Source organism: Mustela erminea, chromosome 18, assembly GCF_009829155.1.
Source record: "Mustela erminea isolate mMusErm1 chromosome 18, mMusErm1.Pri, whole genome shotgun sequence".
NCBI classification, from domain to species: domain Eukaryota; kingdom Metazoa; phylum Chordata; class Mammalia; order Carnivora; family Mustelidae; genus Mustela; species Mustela erminea.
The window spans coordinates 39,583,289-39,607,572 of record NC_045631.1 but is presented as its reverse complement, the minus strand read 5'-3'; the positions used below and the strand labels follow the sequence as shown (position 1 = coordinate 39,607,572).

The following is a 24,284-nucleotide window of genomic DNA, read 5'->3' as shown; positions in this document are numbered from 1 at the left end:
CTATTTAATGATTTATGCTATACATCTAGTTAAGATATAGCATTCCCACTTTCTTGAAAGGAAAATAATCTACTGTAGACTTTCTAGACAACATGCACAAAACTTGGTTTAGCTCCTTCTCTTCATAATGAGGTCACTTCTTTATTAATGCTTCAGTGGCTAGAAACTAAAACACACACGCACGCATGCATTCTTGCACTTGACCATCAAAACCTGCCCTAATGTCCTTAAAGCACAAAAACTCCATCCTAGAACTGACCTATTGCATCCCCAGTCCCAGGCTCCACCTTGCCAGGAGCAGGCTGAGGTGGTGCTGGGCTGCTATTCTTCACAGGCTCAGCACTTGTCCCTGAGGTAGTTTCTTTCCGAGAGGCTTTGGAAGGAGGTGGCTCTTCTATCACAACACCACTCTGTCGCTGTCGTCGCCGTTTCTTACTCCATAATTCATGGCAATCTTGCCAGTGGGGGAGGCTACAAAAAGAGAAAGCAAAGGGGAAATGTGTGTGGGACTGCAACAGTGAGTGAACGGAAGAACCAGAGATTAAAATGTGAAGGCAAAGAGCAGAGGGAAATGGAAAGAATAATATAAATAAAATTAACTAGAAATATTAGTAAATAGATAGTAGCACTGTAAAAGGGATCATGGCATATGGTAGGTAGTCTAAGGAAATAAAAGTCCAAAAGCCCAAGAGATTCCTACAGTGAGAAATGAAGAGGCGCCTAGGTGGCTCAGTGGGTTAAGCCTCTGCCTTTGGCTCAGGTCATGATCTCAGGGTCCTGGGATCCAGCCCCTCAGCAGGGGGCGGGGAACCTCCTTCTCCCCACCCCCTGCCTACCTCTCTGCCTACTTATGATCTCTGTCAAATAAAAAAAAAAAAAACACAAAAAAACACATTTACAGTGAGAAATGAGGGTCTTGCTAATATCAGAGACATACCTACTATATAAATGCCCACATTCCAAATAGTTAAGTCTTATAACTATTCTTGCTTTACAAAACAAGAATAAAGGAGAACTTTATTCGTCAAGTTTCAATCGGGAATAAACAAGACAGAGATGACCAGCTTGTTAGTATCTACAAAAAAGTCCAGGCAAGGGGTGGACCACTAAAGTATAGTATTATGATCTGTGAGGACCAAAAAACGGGTTCTTTTCTTCTTTCTACCCAATGAATTTCCATGGCTCGATATTTTGTGGGTTTATTAGTAAACTTTAATATACATTTCCAGATGTCCTCATATTTGATTATGCAAATCTTATTACAATAAAGATTACCGGAGTCAAAATCTCCCTATAATAAGAGCTCCCAAATTTCAGTAAAAAGTTCATGTATTTCAATCCACATTCAATGTATCAAAATTCTAGTGCAGTAAATAAATATGAATAAATATGGACATTTCTTTGAAACAATTAGATTTATGGTTACTACCCACTCAGTCTTTAAATACTGTGTATTTCGGGGCACCTGGGTGACTCAGTCATTAAGCATCTGCCTTTGGCTCAAGTCATGATCTCAGGGTTCTGGGATACAACCCTGCGTCAGGCTCCTCATTCTGTGGGAAGCCAGCTTCTCCCTCTCCCACTCCCCCTGCTTGTGTTTCCTCTCTCATTGTGTGTCTCTCTGTCAAATAAACAAAATCTTTTGTAAATAAATAAATAAATAATGTATCTCTTTAAGACCGTTTCTTTATGTAAGAAAAAAATACCCAAGGACTCTGACATGAAAGCTGTGACATTGTTAATGATAAATTCAAAGATATAAGACTTTTTATCTGCCAAACATGAAACATGAGTATAGAACCTTAGAAGATCCTACAGAATACAGAAAATACAGAAGATTCTGCTGAAAGAGACACACATTCAAACACTTTATTTTCAACATCAAAATTCGGGTTATATTACCTGACAGTGATGCAAACTATTTAAAATTAGGACTGTCTTTCCAAATATGGGATATACATGGTCACCAGACATAGGAGATTCAAGCAAATGAAAAAGGTAAGAGCAAAAACTAGAAGAATATTTTCAAAGAAGTTGTACAAGGCAAAATGCTGGGGATTCAGGGACAAAAGACACCTCGAGTCAAATTAGAACAAATATCATAACTAAATCTATTCCCTATTTAAAAAGAAAACATAGAGCAATAAAACAAACCTCTTATCAATCATAATATTCAAGGGTACCTCTCCATTCTGGACTTAGTCATTTGGAGTTCCTTCTAAAAACCTATTATTTTGAGTTTCTCATCTCCTGAGGCTTAGTGAGAGGTTTAGGGTGACTACTTGGCCAGCAGCACTTACTCTGGAGGATCCATTTTGCTGAGCTCAACATCTTTAAGGAAGTCACTCTGTAAAGTCTGTTCAGCTGTGCAACGTTTGCTAGGATCTAGTGTTAGCATGTGGTCCAGTAAATCAAGTGCTGCTGAAGGAATGCTGTGGAAAGAACAAATTCAAAATGATCCCAGAGTTCTTAAACCTGTAACCTTCTGCCAAAGGTCTCTGAATTTCCAGCTCCATGTGTAACCATGGAAAGGAGCTAGAAGCTGGCTAAACAAACAAGCAGATTTGCTCCCACACAGGATTCATGCAATGCTGTAATACAGGTAGAAAACATAAAGCCAGCAGTTCCATTCTCTTTTTTATTGTGGGAAGATCAAAAGAACCATGAGAAAACTTACATATTGTTCACAATAAAATGATTTCCTATCACCTAAAGCCTTCAGGGGCACCTGGCTGACTTAGTTGGAAGAGCATGCAACCCTTGATCTTGGGGTCATGAGTACCAATCCCATGTTGGGTGTAGGGAATACTTAAATAAAATCAAAACTTAGAAAAAAGAAAAAAAAATTGGGGCACTGGGTGGCTCAGCTGGTTAGGCAACTGCCTTTGGCTTAGGTCATGATCTCAAGGTCCTGGGATAGAATCCTACAGCAGGCTCCTTGCTCAGCGGGGAATGTGCTTCTCCTTCTCCCTTTGCCCAGCCCAGCTCCCTCTCTGCCCTACTCGTGCTCTCTCTCTCAAATAAATAAATAAAATCTAAATAAATGAATGAATAAATAGATAAAGCAGGGGCGCCTGCATGGCTCAGCTGGTTAAGTGTCTGCCTTTGGCTCAGGTAGTTATCTCCAGGTCTTGGGACTGAGCCCCATGTCAGGCTGCTCTCCCCCTCTGTCTGTCTGTCTCTCTCTGAATCTCTCTCAAATCAATAAATAAAAAAATAAAATAAAACCTCCATAAGAGAAAATTACAACAGCACTATGGTAAAATTCATACACTGTTCAAAGATAAAAGTTTTCCTGTGGTGTGCTGCCATAAAAAGTTGGGACAACACTAACTCCCTATGCCAGGAGAAAGTCAAGTCTAAACACCAGCTAAACATAGAAACCAGATGTACATTTTTGCCAAACTTACAAAGAGAATTCTTCTCGTAGACGCCTTCTATATTGTTTCTTCGGTTTCATGGTATTGAAGTAGGGCAGCTTGATAACATCAGGCCACACAGCTGGACAAGGACTACCACAGAGTCGACTGAAAACAAAGCAAAAAGCCAAAACAAGAAGTGAGTAAGTCAGCATTGTGAATTCTGGAGATTACAGAAGCAGAAATTATTACCTCCTGAAGTCTGGGGGAGTCTTGGCTTATTAAATTAGAGGGCATGCAGAAAGATAAAACCTGACCTCACTGCTTTAAGAACAGAAGGAATAGGAAACAACTGGTTACAAGATAGTGAAGAGAAAATCCGGCAAAAGAATCCAAAATTAACCATACACTTGGTTTTGTAAAACATTTTTTTAAACCTCCATAAAGATTTTCATTATCAATTTTGTTCTGTTCAGATAGTATTAATTTCAAAGTGATAAGCTGATCCTATAATGTCCCTATAGGGAAAACTGGCAGAAGAGAGCCTAAGAAATTTTGATAGACAACTGAATTTAATGCTTAACAAATAATGAGTTATATGCTACCTTTAATTATCTGTTTACATACTTTACCACTTACTAAATTCTGAACTTTTTGAAGGCAAGGACCTATCTTATATATTTCTAAATCCTAAAGTTTAACAGAGAAAGGAATTTGTAATAGAACAGGCACAATAATTGTTTGCTAAATAAATCTGATCTTAATCTAACCTAGGAATGAAACAGCCACACTGAAAATGGCATGCTTTAATATGAAGAATTAAAAAAAAAAAAAAAAAAAAGCAAAAAAGCAAAGATCTAAAAAGTCTAAAAAGGGGGAACCTAAGAGGTAACACCTTTAGTAAGACCTAAAAAAGGGGATTACAACTTCTTTACATCTACATCCCATGACAAAATACGTGGTGAATCTGACTAAGAAACTTTCTTGGACATAAGAAGCATAAATTTACTTAGTAGAATGAACAAAAATATTAGAAATTAGAAAATAAGATCACCTATCACACCTCGGCACCCAGAGCACATGCATAGCTGTACCTGATCAGCTCCAGCTGAGCCAGTTCCAGATTGGCTTGAAAAATAGGCTTCTTTGTAAACAATTCCCCAAGGATGCATCTAGAAAGAGTAAAACTGAGAGGTCAAGAGAGATATCCCTGGAGCCTAACCTGTGTCTCAACAGACTTTTGTAGTCTATCTGGATGCATCTGATATACCATGTTGTAAATAAGCTCCAAACTGCAGTGTCTTGAGTTTTGAAAAAGAAAATATTTCTTGAAGTGAGAATAGATAGTATAAAGAATTTATATTTGCCAGGAGATCCAATTTTTGCCACCTATAAAGTCTATAAGCAGAGAAAATGAACAGAATCCTTTTCTATCAATTCCATTGTAAATTAAGGAAGTAAAGACTAAAAAAAACTCATACTTCAATTTTACAAGGATGCTCAGCAGATCCTATAAAGAAATTAGCTTTTCCATTCATTTGCTCTATAGAATATGCAATACACTATTGCCCTCTTATTGTCATCAGATATCAGTTTCAACAGGACTTTCAAACACATTATGCTTAAATGTCTTTCCCATTTTGAAAATGTCTTCCAAAATAATACTGAAATACTTACGAAGTCCCCCCAGATATGTCTCCACAAATTATTTAATTACACAAAAGGAAAACTAGTAACTATTTAATGGGGAAAAAGACAACACCTTAAGTTCCAAAATTAGGATCACCAATAAGAGGGGAAAAGGGTTTACATAAATACCAACATGGTAACTTAACACTTACAGAATATTCCAGCCAAAACTTTATAATCTGAATCCATTTAGCAGCTAGAGCTAGTGTGACCTTCAAAAACGTTTGAATGTCATGAAAGACAAAGGCTAACGACTGTTTCAGAGTAAAGACTGAGATCTAGGGGTGCCTGGGTGGCTCAGCCAGTTGGGTGTCTGCCTTCAGCTCAGGTCCTGATGGTCCCGGGATGGGGCCCCACATCAGGATCTCTGCTCAGCAGGGAACCTGCTTCTCTCTCCCCCTGCTGCTCTGCCTACCTGTGATTTCTCTTTCTCTGTATCAAATAAATAAAATCTTAAAAACAAAACAAAACAAAACCCCAAAAATGTGAATGTCACGAAAGACAAAGCCTAAGGACTGTTCCAGAGTAAAGAATGAGAACTAGGGGTGCCTTCGTGGCACAGTTAGCATCTGACTCTTGGTTTCAGCTCAGGATCCTAGGATCCAACCCTGCAGTGGGCTCCGTACGCTTACCATGGGGTCTGCTTGAGATTCTATTTCCCACTCATGCACTTTCTCGCTAAAATAAATAAATCTTTAAAAAGTTAAAAAGAAAAAAAAGAGAACTAAATGTAATACATGATACTGGATTAAATCCTCTATGAGGTGAGGTATTGTTTCTAGCATATTATTAGTATACTAAAAAAATAAGAACATGGAATGTAAGCTATATGACTTAAAAGATAGTGTATCAAGGTTAAATTTTCTGAATTTGATAATGGTACTGTGATTATACATGAGAATATCTTTGTTCTTAAGAAATGTACATTAAGGGCGACTAGATGGCTATTATACGTGCTGCCGAAGTGAGCACAAGGGCGACTAGGTGGTTAAACATCTGCCTTCGACTCAGGTCATGATCCCAGGGTCCTGGGATTATGAGCTCTCTGTTCAGCGGGGAGTCTAATTCTCCCTCTCCCTCTGCCTCCAGCTCCCCCTGCTTATGCTCTCTCTCTGTCAAATAAATGAATAAAATCTTTAAAAGAATGTACATTAGGGGCGCCTGGGTGGCTCAGTGGGTTAAAGCCTCTGCCTTTGGCTCGGGTCATGATCCCAGGGTCCTGGGATGGAGCCCCAAGTCAGGCTCTCTGCTCAGTGGGAAGCCTGCTTCCCCCAACCTCTTTCTCTGCCTACTTGTGATCTCTGTCAAATAAATAAAGAAAATCTTAAAAAAAAAAAAAATGTACATCAAACAGTAAGAAGGGAAAGATTATGATATATACAACTACTTTTGGACAGTTCTGGAAAAAAATGGGGTGTGCAAACACGAATATAAAAGCAAATGTGGCAAGATGTTAGCAATTAGTGAATCTAACATGAATAAATCTCAAAATAATTGTGCTGAGTAAAAGATACAGAGGGAAAAAGAACATATACTGCATGATTCCATTTACATAAAATTCTAGAAATAGAAATCAATCTACAGTGATAGAAAGCAGAACAGGGGTTGCCTAGGAATGGGCTAGTCCCGACAGGAAAGAGAGATTACAAAGGAACAGAGGGAAACTTTTAGAAGTCATCATTATCTTGGTTGTGGTGATGGTTTCACTGGTGTATATGTCAAAACTTAAACTATACATTTTAAACACATGCAGTTTATTATATACTTCAAAAGGTTAAAAATTTTAGTGAATATGGATGAAGTCTATACTAAAGTTCTTTGTACTTTTCTAGGAACTTTCTGTACATATGAAATTATATAAAAATTAATCTAGTTAAGTTTTCATTCAGTGTTATATTAGTTTCAGGTGTACAATACAGTAATTCAACATGTTCATACATCACCCAGTGCTCATCATAAGTGAACGCCTTAATTTCCATCACCTATTTAACCTATCATCTCTATCAATGTAAATTCAAAACAAATGAATAAAAAAAACAAACCAACCATGAATACTCTACATTTTTGTATTCCTAAAGTTTTTTTTTTTGAAAAGTGGGAAAACAAAGAAAATGGATAAAAAAATCTCTTCTCTGGGGGGTGCCTGGGTGGCTCAGTGGTTAAAGCCTCTGCCTTCGGCTCAGGTCATGATCCCAGGGTCCTGGGATCGAGCCTCATATCGGGCTCTCTGCTCAGCAGGGAGCCTGCCTCCTCCTCCTCTCTCTTTCTGCCTGCCTCTCTGCCTACTTGTGGTCTGTCTGTCAAATAAATAAAAAACTTTAAAAAAAAAATCTCTTCTCTGGCCTGTGTTTTGAAATCACATTTACAAATACAAAAGCAGTATTTATCATTTCACTCTGAATACTTTAGCTTAACTAAATTTGAGAAGCAAAACAAATCTAGTTTTCAAAGTTATTAGCACCTTTCGGGGCACCTGGGTGGCTCAGTGGGTTAAAGCCGCTGCCTTCGGCTCAGGTCATGGTCCCAGGGTCCTGGGATCGAGCCCCGCATTGGGATTCCTGCTTGGCACGGAGCCTGCTTCCTCCTCTCTCTCTATCTGCCTGCCTCTCTGCCTACTTGTAATCTGTCTGTCAAACAAATAAAAAAAAAAAAAAAAAAAAAAAAGTTATTAGCACCTTTCTATTAGCATTTGTTAACCTCAAATGACAAATTCTTTTTTTTAAAGATTTTATTTATTTGCCAGAGAGAGCAAGTGAGACAGTGTAATGGCAGAAGCAGAGGGAGTGGCAGGCAGAGGGAGAAGCAGGCTCCCCAATGAGCAGGGAGCCCAATGTGGAACTCGATCCCAGGACCCTGGGATCATGACCTCAGCCAAAGGCAGATGCTTAACTGACTGAGCCACACAGGTGTCCCTCAAATGACAAACTCTTACTTTATATTCACTCAAACCTCATCCAGAAATTAGAAAAGTAAATGCAGGGGTGCCTGGATGACTCAGTCAGTTAAGCATCCAACTCTGGATTTCGGCTTGGGTCATGATCTCAGGGTCCTGGGATTGATCCTCACGTCAGAGTCTGCTTGAGTTTCTCTCCTTACGCCCCTCCCTCTACTTTCTCTTTCTAAAAATAATAAATCTTTAAAAATATAAAAAAGTAAAATTTAACTCTATCTCCGACATTAACCACTAAATCAAATTTCAAATAGTGTTGTCACAACTGGTAACATAAGGAAGAAAAAAAACAAACCCAGGTGGTTTTCAGAATCTAGGCATACTTTGTTGTACTAGTTTTTCTAGTTTCTCCTTCACAGAGACATCCACGGATTACCGAAGTAGTAAGCTCACATCTAGCAAATTCTTAATTTAGTGAAGTTACTGGGCTTTAAAATTTAATCTATAATTTTAATTTCTTTGTGTTTTGTTTTCTTTTATTTCAGTTTCTAGATCTTTGGTGGGGAAGACATTATTATGTAATCAACACTCTGCTACTACACTGAGGTGGAGGCTGCTCACTGAAATAATAATACCAACAGAGCTAAGAACTTTCCGGGTGTATCTTAATGGGGCGTTAACTTTAGAGCCTAGTTGTGACAATTTAAATGCTAATACTGTTAAAGCAAATAGTCCAGAACACAAACACACCCAGCTTGAGTTAGTAAAATTTAACTAAAGCTTCATTGGAGTTGGGAAGGCTACCATAGAGATTATGCTCTCTTTATCTATCACCCTTTTGAATTTTGAAATAAAATCCCTGCAGTGCTCCTTTTAAAGACTGACATCAATACAGGAGGGAATGAATGGGAAAAAAAGGATATGCTCCACTTGTAAGTATCTATGTCAGAACCCTAAGATATAGAGGTCAAGGACAGAATGTATATGCATAAATCATACAGTATCAAAAACAATTAACTAACTTCCAGGACACCCAGGTGGCTCAGTTGGTGAAGTGTCTGCTTTTGGCTCAGGTCATGATCTCAGGTTCCTGGGATCAATCCCCGCATTGGGGTCCCTGCTCAGTGGTGACTCTGCTTCTCTCTCTCCTTCTGTCTCTCCCCTTGCTCGTGTGTGCTTGCTCTCTCTCTCTCTCTCCCTCACTCAAATAACATCTTAAAAAAATAAAATAATCTCACAACCCTGAGATCATGATCTGAGCAGAAACCAAGAGTCGGCTGTTGAGGTGCCTGGGTGACTCAGGTAGTTAGGCCTCTGTCTATCTACCTACAGTTAAAAAAACAAAACAAAACCAACAACTATAACTGCTACCTCCTAGGGCTGGATTGACATAAGTGTCAGGAAGAAGTATGTAGGTGCTTGGTCAGTGGTGGCTGGGATGGAACATCTGGTGAGGCCATTTAGGTAAGGGGGAAACTGTGCATGTGTTGGGAGGCTTAAACACTACAGTGACATATAATGAAATCACCCAAAAGGTCTGGGTTCAAATGTGAGCTCTGTAATTCCACTACCAGGAGACCCAGGGCAAGCTCTCTTAAGCCTAAAGTCCAGGTTCCCTATCTGTGTATAGAATGGGTCATGTCTGGGCGCCTGGGTGGCTTAGTTAAGTGTCTGCCTTCGGCTCAGGTCATGTTCCCAGGGTCCTGGGATTGAGCCCAGTGTCCTGCTCCCTGCTTGGCACGGAGCCTGCTTTTCCCTCTCCTTCTGCCATTCCTCCTATTTGTGCATGTTCTCACTCTCTCCATCAAATGAATAAATAAAGTCTTAAAAAAAAAAAGTCAGATGCTTAACTCACTAAGCCATCTAGGCACCCCCAAAATGTCTACGTTCCTAACACAAATTATGGTCTCTAAATATAATTTTCCCAAAAGGAACTAAGACTCTTGAGAGAATGGCTGATTCCAGGTGTGGCGTGTGAAATGAACAGGTCGAGCTTGGAACCAGAAAACAAGCAAGGCTATTTATCAAGTGCTCAGAGTGTTGGAAGGACCCACTAAACTTCTGCGGGCCAAAGACTAGAAAATGTGAATAGGAATAAAATGATAATCGTAAGTTTAAAACACATTAAAAAATTGGGGCACCTGGGTGGCTCAGTCAGTTGAGCATCTGACTCTTGATTTTGGCTCAGGTCATGGTCTTAGGGTCATGGGATCAAGCCCTACATCAGGCTCTGCACTCCGTGGAGAGTCCGCCTGGAATTCTCTCTCTCTCTGTCTCTACCACCAACTCCCGCACATTCTCTCTCTCTCAATAAATAGAAGGATCTTAAAAAAGTTTAAATCCCACCCCCCCAAAAAGTTTAAACCCTTGAGTTCATAATGAAACTAAAACAAAAAACACCCTCTCTCTGGCCATCTTTGAAGGATATTAGGAAACCACCTATCATTTTTTTAAAAAGATTTTATTTATTTATTTGAGAGAGAGAGAAAGCATGAGCAGGCTCGATAGGCAGAGGCAGAGAGGAAAGCAGACTCTACTGAGCAGGGACCCCAACACGGGGCTCGATCCCCATGATTCCAGGGGGAATCATGACCCAAGCTGAAGGCAGACAATTAACCACCTGAGCAAGCCACCCAGGTGCCCCCCTCAATATCTTTTTAAAACTGGTAAATATAATGAAAGAATGAAAGCTTTATCACTCTCTACTTTTCCTATAGGATTTGTACCCAGGGTTAGTAAAATAGATTGTTCTCTTTATTCCAGGAAGGAATAATATAATTACAATATCACCACCACAAAACAACTACAAATGAATGAATGACAGTGGATCATTAATAACTGATAACACTTCAAAAAGAGATAATTGTATATTGTATAAAGTGGGGCGTGTGTGTGTGTGTGTGTGTAAATCTGCCCTGTTAGGAATGAATATTTTAGCATACATTGTTTAGAACTGCCTCTATAATCTGATAACAAAAAGCACACTAATTTGTAGTGGATTATTTTATTGCTTTTAAATTCTCTACAGATAATGTATCCAGTTATTGTCTGTACTCTGGGCAGAGGTTCCCAATGCCTCCTACCCCCAACTTTAATGTATCATTGGCTATAATTAGAAGTACACAAAACCACCTGTAAAGTAGTTTCAGGGTCAGTGGGTGATTGGTAATCAAACTTAAATTCACCTACAATTTACGGGAAATAAAAAGGGACAAAGACCACGCTAAAGTAACAACAAAAAACACAGTGAGGATGCAATCAGCAAAATCCAGACTGTGGGAAACTCTGTAAGACAAATGATCCAGCTTCTTCTAACAAAATTATAAGCTGGGGAGACTCCTCCAAGAGATGGAGGACAAAGTTATAATTAAAAGACCTGAGGGGCACCTGGGTGGATCAGTGTGTTAAAGCCTCTGCCTTCCGCTCAAATCATGATCTCAGGGTCCTGGGATCGAGCCCTGCGTGGGGCTCTCTGCTCAGCAGGGAGCCTGCTTTCCCCTCTCTCTCTGCCTGCCTCTCTGCCTACTTGTGATCTCTGTCCAATAAATAAATAAAATCTTTTTAAAAATAAATAAATAGGGGCGCCTGGGTGGCTCAGTGGGTTAAGCCGCTGCCTTCAGCTCAGGTCATGATCTCAGGGTCCTGGGATCAAGCCCTGCATCGGGCTCTCTGCTCAGCGGGGAGCCTGCTTCCTCCTCTCTCTCTGCCTGCCTCTGCCTGCTTGTCATCTCTCTGTCAAATAAATAAATAAAATCTTTTAAAAAATAAATAAATAAAAATAAAAATATAAATAAATAAATAAAATCTTAAAAAATAAAAAATAAAAAAGACCTGAAACAATTGTAATCTATGGACCTTAACTGAATGTATTTGGACCTTAATTCAAACTCAGTTAAAAGGAAAGAAAAAGACATTTGGGGAAATGTTTTTAAAAAAAGTATGTCTCTGTTATTAGGAAATACTCAACAGGGGTATCTGGATGGCTCAGTGGGTTAAGCCTCTGCCTTCGGCTCAGGTCATGATCTCAGGGTCCTGGGATCTAGTCCCGCATTGAGCTCTCTGAGTGGTGGGGAGCCTGCTTCCCCCTCTTTGCCTACTTGTGATCTCTCTGTCAAATAAATAAATAAAATCTTTTAAAAAAAGGAGGGGTGCCTGGGTGGCTCAGTGGGTTAAGCTGCTGCCTTCGGCTCAGGTCATGATCTCAGGGTCCTGGGATCGAGCCCCACATCGGGCTCTCTGTTCGGCAGGGAGCCTGCCTCCCTCTCTCTCTCTCTGCCTGCCTCTCCATCTACTTGTGATTTCTCTCTGTCAAATAAATAAACAAAATCTTTAATAAATAAATAAAATTTAAAAAGGAAATATTCAACAGATTTCTCTGAATTCTGGCTAAAAGTTTATCCCCATCCTTTCAAGCTTAAAAAAAACTACAAAAAGCCATTGTAGAGAGAAAACAGATACAAGTTTAACATGTAAATTAAAATCAAAGAGAAAGCACAGAGAAACTTACCCACAGCTCCAAACATCAATGGCTGGTGTATAACGCTCCTCTCCCAGCAGAAGTTCTGGAGGTCGGTACCACAAAGTGATGACTTTGTTTGTGTAAGGGCGACTGAAATGTAAAAACAACCATGACATAAATTTACAATGGGTTCTGATGGAAAAAACAAAACAAAACAAAAGAACTTGTACAAGTAAATGCAAATAGAACTTGAAAAGTGGATTGTCAAAACAGCTCCATAGCAATCTAATAGTTCAAAAGTGAACTGGACAGAAGGTAGGAGATGAAAAAGTAACCTGCATTCCAATTTGGGTTGATTTATTTCAGGCTAAGCCTGATTCAAGAATTTAGACAGAATTAACACATTTAGAAAATTAGGAAACTCTGAAAATTATTGTAACTTGCAGAATATTAGAATATCCAAGAATAAAAAGGATTCTTTCTTTTTCACACAGGTAATTCTGAGGAATGCCTCACCTCTCTTCAGAGTTATAGAGCCGTGCAAGTCCAAAATCTGCTAGTTTGATTTGCCCACTGTAAAAGAAAAAAAAATCATTTTTATAAAAAGTAACAATAGCAGCCTCCTCATTATACCCAAACAGTAAGGCATGAATTTGGGAGTTAAAGGAATTACAACAACGAAATTTCAACCTATGTTCTCTTAGTTCTGTTCTTAATGGTCGGTCACTCTCCCAGATTAAGGCTCTTTTGACTACTTTGGTTTACAAAGCCTTATGGCTTTCTTTTTTGAGTACTACTATGTTTTTGGATTTGACCTTTAAATAAATACTTATTTCTTGGCAAATAAGTCACTAAAACCTGCTAGATTAAATGCTTATTATTGGGGAAAAACGTAATGAATTGTTCTAGATTAAGAGAGATTTAAGAGGCCTAACAACCAAATCCAGTTTATAAACTTTGATCTGATTTGAAGAGACCAGCTATCCAAAGGACATTTTAACATGAGAAAAACATGAAATATGAACTGAGTGTTAGAAGATAATCAGTAATAATCTTCTGGAGCATTTAGGGTTGAACATAATGATGTCTGTAATTTACTTTAAAATAATTCAAGCAGAAAAACTGAAAGGAAGCAAATATAGTAAAATACTAACTGTACATGTTAATTACTATATTAGTGCCTCAATTTTTCCTTGTAATTTATTTTTTCATAATAAAAAGTAAACCACAACAATACCATGGCTATAGCAGATTTTTTCAGAGAACATGACTTTGAACTGAGCACACAATTTTATGATGAATTAGGCCCCTTTTACCAACATATTGCCATTACTTCCTATACCATAAAGACATACAACTATGATCTTAGATGGGTTCTCAAAAACTTTAATATGAAATAAGAATCACTTGGAAACCTTATTAAAGGTTTCCTGGGCTTCATTCCCAGAGATGCAATTCAGAAGATCTGGCTCATTTTTCTTTTCTTTTTTTTTTTAAGGTAGGCTCCACACCTGGCACAGAGCCCAGCATGGGGCTTAAACTCATGACTAAAATCAAGACCTAAGCTAGTATCGAGAGTCAGACCCTTAGGGGTGCCTGGGTTCCCACAAAAATCTTTAAAAAAAAAAAGGAACTTTATTTAAAAAAAAGAAAGAAAGAAAAAGTTGTAGCCATTCGGGCCCTGAACTTGTATTTCTTTTCTTTTGTTTTTTTTTTTTAAGATTTTATTTATTTATTTGGCAGAGAGAGAGAGAGAGATCACAAGTAGGTAGAGAGGCAGGCAGAGGGGGAGGGGGGAAAGGGGTTCCCTGCTGAGCAGAGAGCCCTATGGGGCTCAACCCACTGAACCCTCCAGGCGCCCCACAACTTGCATTTCTAAGAAGCCCACAGAAGATGATGCCAATGCTGCTGGTCTGAGAACTTTTTTTTTTTTTTTTTAAAGATTCTATCTATTCATCTGACACAGAGAGAGTGAGTGCACAAGCAGGGGGAGTGGCAGGCAGGAGGAGGAGAACCAGACTCCCTGCCCAGCAGAGAGCCCCAATACAGGGAATCCCAGGACCCAGAGATCAAGACCCGAGCTGAATGCAGATACTTAACCAACTGAGCCAGCCAGGTATCCCTGAGAACCACACTTTTGAGAACCATGCCCTTAAACGGATCACACATAAGTTTCACTCTCCTAAGCATTCTGTCCTTGACAGTGATGTCAAGTAATACTTTAATAAACTACAACGTAAAATGTCAGAAAACTTTTTAAACTATTAACTATTCTGGATTAATCATATTTATCTAAATTCTTCACATTTACTGCTTGTGTAACTTCTTGGGTAATGAAAAGCCAGTTCACTCTTTTTAAGGTACTAGGGATAGCTGAGATCGGATAGAAAAGTAAAACCATAGGAAAACAAAAAGGCTATGCTAGGTGCCCCTCAATTATAAGCAATGGGACAAAATATTAAAACAAAGTAATTTGGGGGACCTGGTGGCTCAGTTCGTTAAGTGTCTGCCTTCAGCTCAGGTCATAACCTCAGGGTCCTGGGACTGAGACCCACATCGGGCTCCCACTCATTGGAGAGTCTGCTTCTCCCTCCCCCTTTCTCCTCCCCTATGCTCATGTTCTCTCTCTCAAATAAATTAATAAAATCTTAAATAAATAAATAAATACATACATACATACATACATACATACATACAAAGTAACTACTGGCTATACAATTTTAAATTAAACCAACCCTATCATTCCTAGTAAAGATCACTGGGCACCTTATTCACTTGCCCCAAATATCATGTCATTTTTAAGTTCAATTTACAAGCAAATTTTAAGAAAAGCAAAAAGAAAAGGACTAGCTGACTTGAGTCCTATAATGAGACATAAAGAGTTCCTCAAATTTCTCAGCATCCTCACTCTTAGAACCTGAGATGATCCAGGCCTGAAAGCACAAAGGACTAAAAGTTAAAATGGCAAGAGATACATAACTATGGAAAATTAGGCTAGACCTAAACATCACCAAGCACCTAGCGTATTTTGTAGTCTACCCTCTTATCTCCAGTAAATGACCTCCTTCATTAAAAAGAGAAGTCCTGGGACGCCTGGGTGGCTCAGTTGGTTAAGCAGCTGCCTTCGGCTCAGGTCATGATCCCAGCGTCCTGTGATCGAGTTCCACATCGGGCTCCTTGCTCCGCAGGGAGCCTGCTTCTCCCTCTGACTCTGCCTTCCACTCTGTCTGCCTGTGCTCGCTCTCGCTCGCTCTCTCTCTGACAAATAAATAAAATCTTTAAAAAAAAAAAAAAAAGAGAAGTCCTAGGACATCTGGGTGGCCCAGTCAGTAAAGTATTTGCCTTTGGCTCAGATCAAGATCCCAGGGTTCTGGGATCTGGCTCCGAAACCGGCAGCAAGTCTGCTTCTCTCTCTCTCCTCCCCATTCAGGCTCTCTTGCTATCTCTGTTTCTCTCTCAAATAAATAAATAAAGTCTTAAAATTAAAAAAAACAAAAACAAAAACAAACCCAGAAATCATCAGGTGGGAGCTACTTGACATTCTTTTATCCATATAACCTTAATTGCATCTGTAACTTTCCCTTTGGAGGGCCTGGGTGGCTCAGTTAAGTGCATACCCTTGGCTCAAGTGGTGAATTTGGGGTCCTGGGATCAAGCCCAGAGTTGGGCTCTCTGCTCAGTGGGGAGTCAGCTTCTCCCTCTCTCTCCCTCTGTGTTCTCTCTCAAATAAATAAATAAAATCTTTAAAATAAAAAATCTTTAAAATATATAAGAGGTTAAGCCTCTTGCCTTTGGCCTGGGTCATGATCTCAGGGTCCTGGGATGGAGGCCCGCAGCAAGCTCTCTGCTCAGTAGGGAGTCTGCTTCCCCCTCTCTCGCTGCCTACTGCTCTGCCTACTTGTGATCTCTCTCTCTAAAATCTTAAAAAAAAGAAGAGGCTTTATTAAAAAAAAAATATATATATATATATATATATATATACATATATAATCTTTCTTCTTTCAATTATAGAAAAAGTGTGTCAATTTCTCTTATTCAAGGATAATCAATACCTATAATTGTGGCCACTATAACCTGTGGCCTTGATTCCATCTCCTCTAGAACCTTGATCCTTTAAATTATTTTTGTTCTTTTTTAAAATTAATTAATTCTTTGTTCTTTCTTGAATCTTCAATTTCTCCCTACTGATTTTCTTTTCCCTTAGTATTTAAATATGCTCAAACCTCTGTATCCTTAAAAAATAGAATGTAGGGCGCCTAGGTGTCTGCCTTCAGCTCAGGTCATGACCCCAGGGTCCTGGGATGGAGGACCATACCAGGTTCCCTACTCAGCAAGAAGCCTGCTTCTCCCTTGCCCTCTTCCCCTGCTTGTGTTCCCTCTCTCACTCTGTCAAATAAATGCATATAAACTTTTAAATAAATAAATAGTAAAAATTAAAGACACACCTACCATCACCTTCCCATTAACTGTGCTACCCACCAACTTACCACACAGTGTCAAAGCTGACCTTTTAATGTTCAGATTCCTCCTCTGGTCTTATCATCTGGCTGCATCACCTGATATATATGACCATCCCTTCTTAAACCTTTTTTTTTTTTTTTTCCTTTAAGATTTATTTATTTGACACACAGAGAGAGAAAGAGTGAGAGTGAGTGTGACGGGGAGCAAAGGGAGAGAATCTCAACCAGACTCTGCATTGAGTGCCACTGGAGCCAGACACCGGGCTCCATCTCAGGATCCTGAAATCCTGATGTAAGCCAAAACCAAGAGTCAGATGTTCAACCAACTAAGTCACCCAGGTGCTCCTAAACCTGCCTATTTTAGGTTCATGATATTTCCTCATTTTCCCTGTATCTTTCTGACCATTCCCTTGGATTCCATCTTCCGACACCTTTTCTCTGCTGTAACTCCTAAACTAAACTATACTGCTAGTCTGGAACTTCAATGTAACCATATGCCTATGAGATATCACTACCCTGGATATGCAACAGCCATATCCAAAAGGGATTTACTCTTCACTCACCTGTCCTGCTTTTCCTTTTACATTACCTATATTGATGATTATGCCACCCATCTAGTTATTTTCTTAAGTCAGAAATCTGTGAGTTCCATTAAAGCATTCTCATTCATTTTCTACCACTCATTTACTCACCAAAGTCTATTGATCCACAAAGTTGATCCTGTCCATCTCTATTAGAAAAGCCTTGGTTAGTTGAAACACTGACAATTTCTTATCATATTCTTAATAGGTCTCCCTGCCTCTAGTCTATACCACATTAGAATGACCATTTAGTGATTTTTCTAAAAGAGGAGACTAATTGTGTCTCTCCACCACCTAAAATGACTTGGTCTCATTTATATTTGTGTAAGGAAGGTATAACAAACATCATGGAGCCCAGCTCTGCTTTCCTCCCTCTCTCATCAACGGCCTTCACTTCCTTGTCCAGGTGAGGGCTCCTTACCATTTTCTCCAGGTCATCTCACCCCAAATGCTCTATATAAACAGAGTCAAACAGGCAAGAGCAAAGGCTGAATGGATCAGATTAGATCATAAGACTCCTGCATCCTGCTAAGCAACCTGAAGAGGAAGTTCAGTTTAGTCTAGAATCTCATCAGCTTCCTGAATATGGGAAGACAGGGAGGGGGCCTGACCTAACAAAAAGGTCACCAAACAGGACTGCAGTTTATTCCCTGACCTGAGACATCCCCCTTAGAGAAGCAAAGGGAACCAAGACAAGTATATGCTATAGTCCAGAATGCTGCAAGGTGAGAGCCATCATTAAATTTTTGAAGCATTATTACTATGGATGTAGATTAACCAAACCCAGCTCTAACGAAAACTGTGGGTACAGAGATACTGACAGAGGACGCCTGGGTGTCTCAGTTTGTTAAGCAGCTGCCTTCGGCTCAGGTCATGATCCCAGTGTCCTGGAATCGAGTCCCACATCGGGCTCCTTTCTCGGCGGGGAGCCTGCTTCTCCCTCTGCCTCTGCCTGCCATTCTGTCTGCCTGTGCTCGCTCTCTCTCCCTTTCTCTCTCTGAAAAATAAATAAAATCTTAAAAAAAAAAAAAAAACAGATACTGACAGGATAATCTTTTACCATCATGTTTTGTCTCACAAAGTATTTTAAGTATGACAATATATAATAATTAGATACATCATAGAAAATAATTTAAAATAATGCATTAACTGTATAATTTTAAAATACAAATTAACTGTTTAATTAATTAATTAAATTTTTTAAAAATTTTATTTGACAGAGAGAGATCATAAGTAGGCAGAGAGGCAGGCAGAGAGAGAGAGGAGGAAGCAGGCTCCCTGCTGAGCAGAGAGCCCGATGTGGGACTCGATCCCAGGACCCTGAGATCATGACCCGAGCTGAAGGCAGCGGCCTAACCCACTGAGCCACCCAGGCGCCCGTTTAATTTATTTTTTGAGAGAGTGAACAAGCAAGCAGGGAGAAGGCCAGAGGGAGAGAATCTCAAGCTGACTCCACCCTGAGCACAGAGCTGGATACAGGGCTCAATCTCACCCCCCTGAGATCATGACCTGAGCTGAAATCAAGAGTTGGATCCCCAATTGACTGAAACACCCAGGTGCCCCTAAGTGTATAATTTAAAAACAAAAAAACCAGCACCACTCAATGGCTTTCATCTACAGTGTAAGTTCTTTTTTTTTTTTTTTTTAAAGATTTTATTTATTTATTTATTTGACACAGAGAGAGATATCACAAGTAGGCAGAGAGGCAGGCAGAGAGAGAAAGAAGCGGGCTTCCTGCTTAGCAGAGAGCCCGATGCTGGACTCCATCCCAGGATCCTGAGATCATGACCTGAGCCGAAGGCAGCGGCTTAACCCACTGAGCCACCCAGGCGCCCTATAGTGTAAGTTCTTTAGCAAGATATACAAGATCCTTAAATTGGCTCCTTGCAACTATCCAGCTTCATCTCATCATTATGTGCTTTACTCTTCTTGCTCTAGATATATTTACCTATTTACATTTTTCTCAGATACTGCACATTAATTTTCTTATTTATGTGATCTCGCCCATGTAATTTCTTTTACTTAGAAATTTAACCCTCTGTTGTATGTCTTTCTGATGAATTCCTATTTACTCATCAAAATTGCATCTTCCCAGATGCTCCCAGATTCAAGGGGAAAAAAAAAAAAAAGGTAGGGATGGGTGGGGCTTAGGGGCACTTGCCTGGCTAAGTGGGTAGAGATGCAACTCTTGATCTTGGGGTTGAGACATTACTTTATTTATTTATTTATTTGATAGACAGATCACAAGTAGGCAGAGAGGCAGGCAGGGAGAGGAAGGGAAGCAGGCTCCCTGCTGAGCAAAGAACCCGATGTGGGGCTCAATCCCAGGACCCTGGGATCATGACCTGAGCTGAAGGCAGAGGCTTTAACCCACTGAGCCACCCAGGCACCCCTAGGGTTGAGACATTACTTAATTAGCCATCACATGTGTGGGGGGGAGAGGAGTGCTTAATAAATATTTACTGGATTGAGTGATTTATTTGTTAGCTCCCCTATTAAACTCTAAGCTTTCTAGTGACCAACTATCCCATGTGGGACCTCCAGTGCTAAAACTAGGACAGGGGCACCCAACTGGCTAAATTGGTGGAGCATGTAACTTAATCCCGGGGTCCTGGGTTCGAGCCTCACAATTGGGTGTTGAGGTTACTTAAGGATAAAAAATCTGGGGGCGCCTGGGTGGCTCAGTGGGTTAAAGCCTCTGCCTTTGGCTTGGGTCATGTTCCCAGAGTCCTGGGATCAAGCCCTGCATCGGGCTCTCTGCTCAGCGGGGAGCCAGCTTTCCTTCCTCTCTCTGCCTGCTTGTGATCTCTGTCTGTCAAATAAATAAATAAAATCTAGGGGTGCCTGAGTGGCTCAGTGGGTTAAAGCCTCTGCCTTCGGCTCAGGTCATCAACCCAGGGTCCTGGGATCAAGCCCCGCATCGGGCTCTCTGCTAAGTGGGGAGCCTGCTTCCTCCTCTCTCTCTGCCTACTTGTGATTTCTGTCAAATAAATAAATAAAATCTTTTAATAAATAAATAAACAAACAAAATCTTTTAATAAATAAATAAATAAATAAATAATTTTTAAAGAAAATAAAAAATCTTGGGTGCCTGCGTGGCTCAGTCATTGAGCGGCTGCCTTCAGCTCGGGTTGTGATCCCAGGGTCCTGGAACTGAGTCCCACATCGGGCTCCCGGCTCAGCAGGAAGCCTGCTTCTCCCTCTCCCACCCCTCCTGCTTGTGTTCCCCCTCTCAGTGTGTCTCTCTCTGTGAAAAAAATAGACGAAATCTTAAAAAAAGAAAAAAAGAAAAAATAAATCTTGGGGTGCCTGGGTGGCTCAGAGGGTTAAGCCTCTGCCTTTGGCTCAGGTCATGATCTCAAGGTCCTGGGATCAAACCCCACATCAGGCTCTCTGCTCAGCAGGGAGCCTGCTTCCCCTCTCTCTGCCTGCTACGCTGCCTTGTGATCTCTCTCTCTGTGTCAAATAAACAAATAAAATCTTTTTTAAAAAATTTTTATAAATAAATAAATAATCTTTAGGGGCACCTGGGTGGCCCAGTCAGTTAAGTACAAGACTCTTGATTTCAGCTCACAGCTTGATTTCAGTGTGTGAGATTGAGACCTGTATTGGGCTCAGCGCTGGGAATGGAGCCTGCTTAAGAGTCTCTCTCTGCCCTTCCCTCTTCCTGGTTGCCTGCTCTCTTAAAAAACAAACAACAAACCCCAAACTTAAAATAAATAAGTAAAACCAGGACAGTCCCTGGGCAACTCTGTGTCGTTGGTTATATCACTCCACAAAGATGAGAAATAAGTCATAATCATTCTATAACTCTATGCAGATAGTAGTATTTGTTAAATATAACTGAACGGAAATGTATTTTAAAAATGGGTGAATCAGGGCGCCTGGGTGGCTCAGTGGGTTAAGCTGCTGCCTTCGGCTCAGGTCATGATCTCAGGGTCGTGGGACTGAGTCCGGCATCGGGCTCTCTGCTCAGCAGGGAGCCTGCTTCCCTTCCTCTCTCTCTGTCTGCCTCTCTGACTACTTGTGATCTCTCTCTGTCAAATAAATAAATAAAATCTTTAAATAAATAAATAAATAAATAAATAAATAATAAAAATAAAAATGGGTGAATCAGTCAAAGATGGCTACAAACAGCCCAGTTACCTAAAGAACCAAACACTGGTATAACTTCAATAGTATCAGACTTGGGAGTTAAGTGCTTGGCAGAAAGATCAACCACCAGCTACACCTGTATTTACTCTGAAATTTGATAACGGAGAGTCTCAAGAATAGCTGTAAGAGCAGGCATGTTTCTCCCCACTTAAACAAGGGAGAATTTCACTGAGAACTCAACGTGTGTTTTAATTTGCCAAAAACCACAATAATATTTACTAACTATGGCAAAAAGCTCTCTGAATGTTCCTGTAGGATGTGAGTGATTTCATAAAATGTTTGCAATTAAAAAACCTTTATAATCCTACCTTTTTAAATTCCTTACCAACAAGTCTCAAGACTCTGTTCATAAGAATAACCCTATCGTAAGATGTTCCTATAGTACAATCATCAGATGTATGTAAATGCAAAAAACTGCATCATTGGGTCTACCTGTAACCCCAACTAACCAGCTGGGTCAGAAGAGAGGGAGAAAATGGTTAACCTTATTTGGTTACTACATTACCTGTTGTTCAGCAAAATGTTAGAACACTTAATATCCCGATGCAGGAAATTCTTTTTGTGACAGTAATCCAATCCTTCCATTAGCTGTTTCATGAATGACTTGATATGGTCCTCAGAAAAGTGTACCAAACCAGATTCTAACAGTCCCATTAAGTCATGGTCCATATACTCAAATACAAGGTAAAAGGCACCTATACAAAAATGAAAAAGAAAATTAAAAACAAGAGGAAAAGGACACTGAAATGACAATGCCTCAAATTTTAATATAATTTTGGGGTGCACCATAAGGCTCTCTGAAACAACTACTTAATTTTATAAATGAAGAAACTCAGAAAACTTAAATAACTTGCCCTTTCTAATAACAAATAACAGAAATACTATTTTAATTAATCCTCTGACTTTTAACCCAATGCTCTTTGATCTATTTACTTGAGGAGAACAACTGCCCTGATCAAGTTGATACTACTAGTCTTCTACAATCTAAGTCAGTTGGCAAATTATAGGCCTTAGGCCAAATCTAGGCTGCTGTTTGTCACTGTAAAATAAAGTTTTATTTGTTATAACTATGCCCATTTGTTAGTATGCCAATATTGTCTATGGCTACTTCTGTATAAGTCTTTACCTCAGTTAGATTTAATAGGACTCACATAACATGTCAGGGATAGCACAGTATATACAGTATAAATTACTAGTGAAATTCATAATATTTAAGAAATGAGTGGTGCCTGGGTGGCTCAGTGGGTTAAAGCCTCTGCCTTCGGCTTAGGTCGTGATCCCAGGGTCCTGGGATCAAGCCCTGCATCAGGCTATCAAGCCCCGCATGGGCTCTCTGCTCAGTGGGGAGCCTACTTCCTCCTCTCTCTCTGCCTGCTTCTCTGTCTGCATGTGATCTCTGTCTGTCAAATAAATAAATAAAATCTTAAAAAAAAAAAGAAAAAGAATTGAAAGAAAGGTGAACCTTCTAATTAAACTCCTTAAATTTAGAAGTAGATAAAAGGGGTGCCTGTGTGGCTCAGTTGGTTAAGCAACTGCCTTTGGCTAAGATCATGATCCTGGAATCGAGTCCCACAACGGTCTCCCAGCTCCATGGGGAGTCTGCTTCTCCCTCTGACCCTCTCCCCTCTCATACTCTCTCTCTCATTCTCTCTCTCAAATAAAATCTGTATTAAAAAAAAAAGTAGATAAAAGGATAAGTATGCTAAAAGAATTGTAAAAAATCTGAAATCCATGTTGTCTTTCCACTTTAGCAGGGTATATGACAAAGACAAATATTGTAACATAAACAGTTTTAAACCTAGGTTAGACAATTATCTATCCAGTCTAAAATTCTGTCTCCTACCAGCATAAGGGCAAGCAATCTTAATCTAGAGGGCAGGCTTCAAGGATTCTTTGAACTCCCTGAAAGAGTATGCAATATTTTAAACACATAATATGCAACATTTTGAACTTATTTTTTTAAAGTATGGATCCTTAAGATGTTAAAAGAGGTCCATAACCCCCCAAAACTTAAGAAACACTGCATTAAAGGAATATCTTAGATATAGTCGAGAGCTCATACAAACTAATAAGAAAAACACCAACTGCAAAAGATAAGTAGATAGAGGACACAAAAGGACAACTCAAAGAAAAGACCATAAGTGAAGCTGATAAACATGGACACATGTTTAACATGTTTAAGCTGATAAACATGATAAACATGGAAAAAAACTCAGAAGTAACAGAAGGAATGTAATCCAAAATAATGACATTAGGGGCGCCTGGGTGGCTCAGTGGGTTAAAGCCTCTAGGCCTTCAGCTCAGGTCATGGTCTCAGGGTCCTGGGATTGAGCCCCACATCGGGCTCTCTGCTCGGCAGGGAGCCTGCTTCCTCCTCTCTCTCTCTGCCTGCCTCTCTGCCTACTTGTGATCTCTGTCAAATAAATAAATAAAATTAAAAAAAAAAAAAAACACCAAAATAATGACATCATACTCCACCTACCAAAATGACAATTTACTTTTTTTAATATATTTTATTTTTTGAAAGATTTTATTTATTCATTTGATAGAGAGAGAGAGCACAAATAGGGGAGCAGCTGCAGAAGAGGGAAAAGCAGGCTCCTTGCTGAGCAGGAGACCAACGCAGGGCTAGATCCCAGGACCCTGGGATCATGACCTGAGCCAAAGGCAGAAGCTTAACCGACCAAGCCA

The 24,284-nt window shown here is 39.8% G+C and overlaps 1 protein-coding gene across 7 annotated transcripts in view; it reads right to left on the bottom strand.

Moving 5' to 3' along the window:
* CDK12 (cyclin dependent kinase 12) overlaps positions 1-24,284 on the bottom strand; it is an 83,568-nt gene that overhangs the window by 38,199 nt on the left and 21,085 nt on the right. For all 7 annotated transcript variants that reach the window (XM_032319620.1, XM_032319618.1, XM_032319619.1 and 4 more), the window contains exons 6-12: positions 22,099-22,288; positions 12,914-12,970; positions 12,446-12,547; positions 4,454-4,531; positions 3,411-3,527; positions 2,301-2,432; positions 260-471 (exon numbers count right to left, since the gene is read on the bottom strand). In XM_032319620.1, coding sequence (XP_032175511.1) covers positions 260-471; positions 2,301-2,432; positions 3,411-3,527; positions 4,454-4,531; positions 12,446-12,547; positions 12,914-12,970; positions 22,099-22,288 — 888 coding nt within the window. The remainder of the gene's footprint in view (positions 1-259; positions 472-2,300; positions 2,433-3,410; positions 3,528-4,453; positions 4,532-12,445; positions 12,548-12,913; positions 12,971-22,098; positions 22,289-24,284) is intronic.